General features: G+C 33.6%; 1 protein-coding gene across 1 annotated transcript in view; it reads right to left on the bottom strand.

Annotated features, from left to right (window-relative positions):
* LOC123686629 (uncharacterized MFS-type transporter C09D4.1-like) overlaps window positions 1-10,729 on the bottom strand; it is a 26,696-nt gene continuing 15,967 nt past the window's right edge. Inside the window, exons 4-8 of the mRNA XM_045626859.1 lie at window positions 9,116-9,250; window positions 7,658-7,869; window positions 1,370-1,482; window positions 1,202-1,312; window positions 1-427 (exon numbers count right to left, since the gene is read on the bottom strand). Coding sequence (XP_045482815.1) covers window positions 124-427; window positions 1,202-1,312; window positions 1,370-1,482; window positions 7,658-7,869; window positions 9,116-9,250 — 875 coding nt within the window. The 3' untranslated portion in view covers window positions 1-123. The remainder of the gene's footprint in view (window positions 428-1,201; window positions 1,313-1,369; window positions 1,483-7,657; window positions 7,870-9,115; window positions 9,251-10,729) is intronic.

The raw sequence follows: 10,729 nt of genomic DNA, 5'->3' as shown, positions 1-10,729 counted from the left end.
TTTCAATACTAAATATTTATTTTTTGAGTAACAAAACGAATAAACAATCACATTATGATACGTTAGAATCCTTTGTCTTATCACAGTATTGAGCATATTCTTTCAACAGAACTTGTGAATAGTTCAAGATGAAACAGGTTGTGTTTGTGTTTGTTGTCCATTCAACAGTAAATTAGCGTTCCGCCTTTTGAGTACTGGGGAAACGAACAGTATTGAGAACGTCCCTATTGCAGTTAAAATAATAATGATACCGAATCCCGCAGGATATCCCACATTTGCGAATACAAGGTCGAGTATCACGACAAAAATAATACCAAACACGTAGACAACTCCATTCAAGACTGAAGTTCCATAAGGTTCTGGCGTCGGATAGGTGGTTTCTATGGCGTACTCATAGCTTATGACCATCAAACTACCACTGAAGAATCTGAAGAAAAAAGACATTAATTAAATTTCAAGGGGATAATAGAAGAAGTGATAAAAATATCCACAAACAATACTTCAAATTACTCGTATAAAGGTTCAATGAGTCTACTTGATGAAGAATATTCAATATAAATATCAAAAAATTGACAACTTTGTGTCTATTTCTCCACAATAATATATATTTATGATATATTTGTTTTATTTTTGACTATATATTATATAAGAAGAAATTGATCAAAATATGGATGATAAAGAACTGAAAACTGAAGCCGTTACCAGCATTTTAGATAATTCTCTTCTTAAATAATTGGACGATGCAGTAAAATGCAGGACCCCGACACCTGTGCATTTTATCAAATATATATTTATTTGTTGAGCTTTTTATTACACTGAAAGCATTTTTTGTCATTGTGATGTAATTTATTTCGTCAAGTTTTTATTATATATTTTGTATGGAATGATAGGGTAGTCAAAAGAAAGGATGTTTTAACTACACAAATTACATCAATAAAGATTTTATAAATCAGTCAAAAAAAAAAAATTTGGAAATATAATTCCAATTTTAAAAATGACAAAATTAATAATGAACCGAAATAAAATTCAAAATAACTAAAACTGAACAAATTGAGTTAACGGTGAACAAATTGTATGACTTAATTGATATAAAGACAGATGTACGTTTCGGAATTTTTGTATTTAATAATACAATTTTTTCTCATAGGTATAAATGAAAATAGGTGGAACGTTATGTGAAATAAAGATTTGAAGGACTTACCCATTGATTGGAACAGTAATGAAAGTTCCTATTCTACTTCTCATGAGCATGGTTACAGCTTGGGCAATACATGATAGTAGATTGGCAAATAATACTAAGAAAGAAACCAGTCTGTGGAAATAACAAGAATTATAGAAGGCAATAACCTATTTTTATGAATTTCCATACCTGAAATTATGTGTTCTATCTAGGATATAGCCAAAAATAATACTTCCAAGACATCCGCCTGATAGAACTGTAGCAAAGGTGAGTATCCCTAGATCCCTATCATTATCAGCATTCTACAAAGAATATAACCTAATCAGTTAAATGAAGTCAATTTTTCACCTTACAGTATTAATATAGATCGAATAAGAAATAGATAGTAATGCTAAATAATTGTCAATGAATTCGTCTTTTACTGAAAGAAATATTCAAAAACTGAGATGCTTTCAATTTCAAAAACCCGTTGTTTTATTATTTTCATTGAACCATTAATAAACCTGCAAAGTTCAAAACCAAAGAAATATTTTTAGGTTGGAAGCTCGTTTATAAATTGTTCCAGATTTTTCAGTTGAACTAAAACTTAGTTGATGAAGAATAATATACACAGTCATATTACAAAGAACTCTTCCTCAATCTTGAATATCTGTCAAAAGTTTGGAAATACACTAGTGGTTATGCCATGTACGAATCGTATGTGACAAAATAGGATGGAGTTGGTAGGAGAAAAAAACAAGTGGTCAACTGGGACCTTTCACTGAACCTAAAGATAGGCACTTAAGCTTCATAATATTTTTTTGCTACTTTTCATCAGAGAGAAGAAGTAAGAATTCTTAATTCTTGGCATACACGATGAGAAGAGGGAAGCATTCGAACACATCTATGCTGTTGAGAATCATATACTGGGTGGCCATTTGAAAACGAAACAGACGAGATTACAGACGAAATAAAGTTTTTCGATAGAAATGCTCGGACAGGTCGATTTCTGTTTTGAGGGGGACAACTTAAGATGTAGGTTACGGACGCATAGCGCTTCAACCCTTGCTACAACAGCCCTCACCCCCAAATTTTGAATAGGGAAGATGGGGTGAGTGATACCTCATTTGAAAGGTATTTTTATACTGATTTCAGCACAGTAATTGCTTTTTCATTTTATGCATTAGTTCTCGAAATATTCTTAACTAAGTATTTGAAAATGAAGTAGTGTTTTCATGGCACTTGTAGTGTTTTGTGAAAAATCGACATTTTGAGCTTCAAAACAACCATGACTATGGCTTCCTTCCTAACTAACTAACGCATGAATATTTCGAGAACTAATGCATAAAATGAAAAAACAATTACTGTGCTGAAAAATCAGTATAAAAATACCTTTAAATTGAGGTATCACTCACCCCATCTTCCCTATTCAAAAATGGGGGTGGGGGTTGTAGCAGCAAGGGTTGAAGCGCTATGCGTCCGTAACCTACATCTTAAGTTGTCCCCCTCGAAACAGAAATCGACCTGTCCGAGCATTTCTATCGAAAAACTTTATTTCGTCTGTAATCTCGTCTGTTTCGTTTTCAAATTATCACCCTGTATATACATATCATGTACATAACAGGTTGGTGTGGAGGTTTGGATAGCCATCACCTAATGTAGCTTATCATCAATTACATTATCTATGTGTATACCCCACAAATCACCCTACTGACTCATCTAGTCGTCAACCAGTTATTTTTCAATCAACGCATATTCCCATGCTGTAGAATTTGAGCAAGAGGGAATTCCTATACAGCCATATACATATCCATATCCATTTCATAGAAAATGTTTATGATTGCACCATAATCAAAATTCTCTCTGGCGCGTGTTGTATAAAGAAAGGTATCACAAGTTGATATTGACCGTCTTATTTTATCGAGGCCAGGCGTGTATTTAGCTTTGGGGTTACCAAACACGTATCCACTTGTTTCACTTTTTATGTAAAATTGCATTGTCAAAAAGCTGAAGGCCTTAATTCGTTCGGGTGAAACATTTTCATTATTACTGAATGTAAAATTTATGCAGTTTTCAGTATCTGTGTATCAATGAGACAATCGCAGTCTTTTTTTTTATATTGCAGCAATAAGGTATTCCGAACGCAAATCGACAATCTATATGTTTACATCATAATTATTCTGATAATCTGAGACCATTGATGAAATGTCAATATTCTTGAAAGAACGATGTATTGACCTGATTTCTGATAAGATCAAGGTTTTATTTACTATCTTCTCATTGTTTTGAAATTTAAGATTCATTCATTTTAGGTATAAGCACCTAAAAGGTAAACAATCTCTAGAAATGTTATAGATGTGGATTACCATCCAATTCGACACACGAATGATTTATTTTCAATTTTGCTATTGACGTACTCATGGATTACTAATTAGTAACTAAAGTAATTAGTATAACTGAAGGGGATCTACATAGACAACTCTTCGGGGATTTTTTGGATAAGATTCACATCTTGAGTATTTGTAGGAAATGCCTAAAGAAGTTATACTATAGCCTCTCTAATACTGATAGTCGTTTTATTACGGAGATCTTAAAGCAACCGTGCATAAGCAAGCCAACAAAGCAGCGTATGTTTCGGGGTGCTTACGTGATGTCATTTAGAGGAATAAGGATTTGGGATTGAACGGAAAAGTACGCATATATAAAGCATGTGTTAGGCCTATCATGACGTATTCTATCGAAACAAGAGACGATACAGCGGAAACCAAGAGGATTCTGAGGACAACAAAAATGAAAGCGTTGAGATTGATAGCAGGAAAAACATTTCTTGACAAAATACCCAATTGTCAGATAAGAGCAATCTGTAAAGTCCAGGATGTTGTGCGGTGCGAAAGACAGAGAAGAAGGGAGTGGAACCAGCATGTTAGCAGAATGGGCCCTCAAAGATTAGCCCGAATAGCGAGGGATTTGAAGCCACTAGGAAAGAGACCAGCAGGACGTCCCTTCAAGAGATGGCGTGACAGCTGGCAGTCTAAATCGCAGTTTTTTCTGCAAAACTGAGCATTAGATTTGAAAGATCGTCAAGAACAGGCCTAAGGTCTAACATAAGAAGAAGATGAAGAAGAAGTTTGTTTTTTTGTGTTACTTATTGACATCATGCTATACTGCAGGCTGAAAGAGCTTATGAATAAAACCATAGACGTATCAAAAGAGACCTGATTGTTTACATTTGAAAGTGAGGCCAACATTCACTAGTCCACTATTTGTACTGGCCGACTGTAATCTGGTCTATTTCACTGGGGGAAAGCACTGTTGCCAGATTTATCATTTGGGCTGATGTTTCGGTTCAAAACTTCGTCCGCAGTTCATGTCTATGCGTTCTTAAACTTACTCCGAGTAAGCTATGATTACTCAAAAGCGTTCACAAACGTACTATTCCTTCCTCCGAGTATGCTCTTCGAGTATCACGGCTTATTCGGAGTAAATTTAAGAACGCAACCCTTGAATGATTCGGCGTCTGGGGAAGTGCGGCAACACTGTTCTTATTTTATATAGGCAAATTGTCAAGATGGCAGGTTTCTTTCACGTGGTCTGTCACATTTGTTGCATCGTTGTCAGCACGAGTCCTGAGATATTTAAGGAGATTTAAGGAAATAAATTTGTGTGCTTTAATATTTATTTCGTGATTTGAGCGTTTTAGGCCGAATTTAGTTGAATATATATTTAAATATGATTCGTCAGTGTGAAATTTGTAAGAAAAGTAAGATTTCCCATCCGGATTTATCTTTTCATAAGTAAGTAAAAAAATGTCATATATTCCAGTGACGTAGGTAGATAAAATTATGTAGAATTAGAATAATGTGATTGAATATTCATTTCAGATTTCCATCTGATACCGAAAAGAGAGGAATTTGGGCTTCGCTCCTTGGATTTGAAAGCGTTAATTTCACTAAGAAGTTGGTATTTATTTGTTCGAACCATTTCAATCCAGACGATATTGAAATAAGGCCAAATGGAAACTCATAAAAACTCCTGATTTACTTGTGTTTGGGGTTGAATCGAATCTTTTGCTTTAAATTACAACGATGATATTTAATTTATTATCATTCATATCACCAAAGTACGAGAGAGAAATTAATTTTTTGGTTTTTCAGTTTTTTATGATGGGGTATATTTGATTTTTGATATTTTCTGTTTAACTAAATTTTCTATAATTGCATGTTTGAACCGATTGTTTGCAGCTATTGGTTTTATATATATGGTTCTATTTCGGTTTCGCGGTTTACTTTGGATAATGGTAAAGGTGAAAGCTATGTGTGAATCATTGATCGAAATGCTGAAATCTCTAAACACGTTAAAAGCAAGTTTTTGGTTCGACTGTGATATTGAAAGTTGTTTGCTGGGGTCTAAGAATGTTATGTGATTATTTGTTTCCTTTTCCAATTCGAATTTTATTTTTGGGTGGATATTATTTAAGTATATTTAGAAATTGATTTAGTTGCCTGGATGTTCCAGAAAGGCAAGCATCGTATGTTTTCTACAAATCGATACCAAAAGTATATTTTTAGCGGTAATTTATTGAGTTGAAAATTTTATTTTCTATATAAGACATGAAAATATCTGCGAGAAGTGGGCCTAATGTCAGATATTTTCATGTCCTATATAAAAAATAAAATTTTCAACTCAAAATAAGTGGTAAAAATATACTTTCGGTATCGATTTGTAAATTACATAAACTTGCTTTCCTTTCTGAAACATCCAGACAACTAAATCAATTTCTAAATTACATAAATAATATCCACCCAAAAATAATATTTAAAATATATATATATTCAAAAATAAATACCGACCAACTTTTCGCCTACGCGGCCCAAATATTTCATTCAATAAAATGGGAAAAAGATTTTCGCACGCCCATGGATGGTGTTTTCAATTTCAACAGATAATTCTTTTGCAGTGTTGCCGACTCGAAGCTGAGAGAATTGTTCATCCTTGTCTCACTCGTTAACTGTACTATAGCCGTCCTTATCCAAACAATGTGAATGTTTGCTTCACAACAAAGCGAGTCCCAGTACGGGGATGTTTCGTCTCCTTAGGATAATAAGTCTATGAATAAAACCATTGCATGAATTGAACGTCCACATCGCAGGAGGCTGGATGAACAGAAGATGATAAGACATAGTCTTTAGAATAAGGAAGAAGAAGAAGAAGCATAAAACCGGCCTAGTTGACGAGTATTGTGTTCTTGATCTTGAACACTTATCAATACTGTATAGTTATTATATTATATTATTACAATTTCATTGATGACCTTTTCCATAAACGATAACAGCCTATTCCATAGTTCCTACATTGTGCCCACACCGTAGGGGTGCCACTCAGCAGATATTGTAGATAGAAAGTCATTTTCTCCATGTCAACTATACAAGGGTTATAGGACCTCCTTCGTTTCGAAATCATTGATCGGCTAGCTATTGATCTTATACTCAAAAATCGGTCTCTCAATGCTATTAATCGAAAATGGCGCTCCTGGACCTCATTTTTCTGTCTTGGCCTTCCTTTACTAGTTTACGACGTTCTTAGCCTTCTCAAGACTATGCTTGATAACACCTTACCACAGAGAATTGTTTACGGTCAGAACGATTAGCAATTTCTCAGTTAGAAAAACCATCTTAACATAATCCATTAATACGACCTCGATCCTATTCACTCAGTTGTAGATAATTTTATCTCGTCACACTCCAGTCATAATCAAAGCCACAAAATGCAAATAAGAATGCAAAAATAAACGAAAACAACAACCAAGAAGAATACCGAAATGGATTTGAAATACTAGATAATTTCGAGTGAGTAAAAATTTTCCATGATAACTAGATTATTTTGAATGTAATTTCAATCAATTACTACCTTCAACTTGTTGGTCGTTTCTGCCAAGTTTGGTCAAAAATTGTTACGTTTTTTATATCTCAAGGAATATTATCTCCAATTACTATTACTTTACGAGTGATATAGGCAATTCAAAAATTGGGTTGATGCCAAAGAGGCAAACTGCAATCAAGTGTTCATAAAATGATGAATTTTGAGTCACTTGTAAGTGATGAAATTCCCATCGAAATTCACATGACTGTTTTGGTTGCCTGGTATACTTCACAAACGCGTTAATCAAATCTTGCCAAATATTTCCTTCATATTATCGGTAAATGGTTAATTCTCTAGAGGAAGTAGGAAATTGGGATGTGGCAACTCATCATTCCAAATAATTCAACACCACCTTGGATCCATCCATTCAGAATATTCCATATTGAGTTGACCTAATTATTTTTTTTTTGTTTCGAAATTATTATCGAGGTTATCTACCTTTATGCGGTAGCCCGCTTTGATACTGATACGAAACTACCTTTTAATCTAACCAATAAACGAATCTATTTAGAACGTAATTACCTATATGGTAACCCTTATCAGGTTCAACATTCATAAATTGTTTTGTGTGGTACTCACAGGAAAGTACGTAGTGTATATTTGGTTGAATAAGACACCGTTGCTGTTCCACATTCCAAAATTGATGCCGAAAGAGAGGAGAATGATCATAAAATCTTTGTTCCTTACGAAACCTTTTATTGCCATCCAGAAAGTCAACTTTTTGTCCTTTTCTTGGGTAGCTAGTGAGGCCTGAGATCGACTCGGTGGAGTCGTCGGTTTTGACCTGAAAACTAAGTAAATTTCACTGTTCTGTACTGAAAAATGTCTTTCAGGAAAGGGCATATTGAAATTATAATATTTTTAATTTCATTGGTTCAACTTGTGTACCTTCAAAGCAATTGAAATGGAACATTTTTCAGGTGTCTATATGAATTATTCAAAATGCCCACATAAATAGAATTTTCGAAGAATGTTTTGTCTCCTCTATTTTCAAATTTGAGCCTTATATGTAATTTAGTTGGTTCACGTTGAGAAAATTCATCTCAAATTCCTTGTCAATTTTCGTGAATTTATCCAAAAATAATAATTTCATCTTAAATTATAGAGTGGTAATATGCATTTAAAAAATAGGACAACACTGAGCTTTTATTTATGAACCAATTGCATTCCCAGAACTCAACCTACATATACAAGGTGTCCCGTAAACCGGCGCATGCTGATACCTTAGGTTATGCCCAGCCAGAATATCCAAATTTGATTTCAGTAAAAATGTCTTAGTTTTCGAGATATCGACAGTTTTATGAAAACCATCGAAATCTACACCTAAGTCATTATTCTGAGTGCCAGAGCTACAAATGTTGGTATTTTGTTAATCTTCTATCGATCGAAAATTACAGGCAGATCGGATTACCCTACATGTCGAAAGATTTTCCCATGGTGCTTATAGTATGCTCAGAAAAAATGAATTTTCTTGCGCATCCGGTGGCATTCAGTTCTTTAACTTTAGCATTAGTTCTTGCCCTGAGTTTCATTTTAGTATTAATCGAGTTGTTATTAACCTTCTTCTTTTTGCAACCTCAAAAGAATACACATTAATCCACATGTAGACAAAAGTATTTCTTCTAGAAGATGCGGTGATTTATTTTCTAAATTTCTGAATTTTGGTAAATCCTAGTCGGATTCTGCCTATTAAGGAACTCAAACGCAGCATTCGAAATCCTTAACTATCCTGAAAATTTCAAGTCTCTTCTCATCTCCATTCGAGAGCAAGGTCACCACCAGGACCGGCAAACCGGACAATTTGCCGGGGCGCCAACTTTTGGAGGCACAGACAGTTAATATAACAAGACTTATTTTCTTAGACAAAAATGTTTTCTTGGTAGAAATTCCACTCTTTGTAGTAAAGTGAAGTAGCTTTGTAATAAAATAATTTTTTGAAATTGAATTGAATAAAGTAAAAACGATGAAAATTCCGCTGAAAGGAGAAGAACACGAATTGCTGGCTATTGCAGATTTGAAAGAGTAGTCAATACTTACATATTATCACAATAACAAGGACAACCATAGAGGCAATTATATTATAAATAAACATTTCATTCAATTCATGCTGCACTTGATCCTTGCTGCCATTTTTTACCATAAGAGTTGGAACTGCAGCACCAGCAGCTATACCTAAAAAAAAATAAATAAAAATGGTTAAGAGTTGTAAGAAAAAACAACATAATGAAAAATAGATACTCTTGATAATTATTCCCAATACTATATTTAAACGCCGCAAACAGTAAATTTTTTCTTGTAGTAGAAGAATAATTTTTTTTTTCGAAATCCCTTTGGGTTTTTCGAGCGGAGATTTTGAAAACTTCCTCTATTTTCAATAGACTCGGAAGCAATTTCTACATCTAACTTTAAAAAGAGCACCATCCTCAAAAATTCAGTAGCCAGTGTCATCTAATCACATATAATATTATTATTATTTATACGCTTGTAATGGCTTATAGTGTAACAAAAAGTATTTTGTCATCGTTGAATAATTATTTCGAATATCTGTTTCAGTATGCAGTTTAATCTATGCAGTATAACTGAAAATTCTATGTTACAGCTAATCTTTGCTTATTTGAATTCAAAGATTGTTTGAAACTGGTTGAATACTATCAGATAATAATTTAACTACTCCCCCAGCCATCTTAGGTCCATAATGTCCAGCCCAAAACTGATTATCTTTTGCTTTGTGCTCAAATGAAATTTCTTCAATATCCTCAGTATAATCCTTAATCACAATCTCTTCCTTTCTCCATCGATTTGCTTCATTTGCAATAAATTGTATTTCTTTTTTTTTCTTCAATTATAATTTAATTCACAATATCAATAGAGTACTGTTCTTGTAAATTATCATCTTACGATAAATAACAGCTTTGAGTTGATAATAACCTCCACAATCAAAACGACCAGCATACCATTCGCTAACATAAATGTGGGGTTTAAATTTTTTTACAATATATTTTGTTAGGTTTCCATTAACTCTATCCTTTGCACCTTACTTCATGAAAAAATAAGTCACAAAACAACTTTTAGCTCCCTCAAAATCAGGAATGTTGTTTGAAATAGGTCACAACTCGAATGATTTATTGATTGAAAAATTACTCAAATGTGCAAGAATTGAAAACTTCCGTAGGGTAATTTTCTGAAATTGATCACGCACAAGTTGGTCGACCGCCTGATAGCCTAAACATGGTAAGTAAATGGAGTGGAGATCAAATTACGAAAATATGGATTTGTTCTGGATATTGATCTAATGTCAATGAATAAATGAGTAATGGTTGAATTTAGACCATGTACAACATAATAGTATAATAGTGAACACGACTTCTTATGTAAATAATGTAATATACAGGGTGGTCAAGACTTTAGATGACTTTGGCGTCCGATCGAACAACTCTTTTCATGAAAAAAATTCCTACAAACATATATAATAACAAGCTTCATTTTCGAGATACAGGGTGTTAAAGTTTGAAAAAGAAATATTTTTTCATTATACCTCTAGTATCATTACATTCGTTGTTTTGATTTTTAGGTATTGCAGTCTAGATAATGTAATATTTCGAATTAGGTAAGTGTCTCCTGCCAAAATTATCCAGTGGCGTAGATATAGCA

The sequence above is a fragment of the Harmonia axyridis genome, chromosome 1 (genome assembly GCF_914767665.1).
Source record: "Harmonia axyridis chromosome 1, icHarAxyr1.1, whole genome shotgun sequence".
Taxonomy (NCBI): domain Eukaryota; kingdom Metazoa; phylum Arthropoda; class Insecta; order Coleoptera; family Coccinellidae; genus Harmonia; species Harmonia axyridis.
Note: the sequence above shows the minus strand (reverse complement) of the source record. Positions and strands in the feature narration are given on the sequence as shown.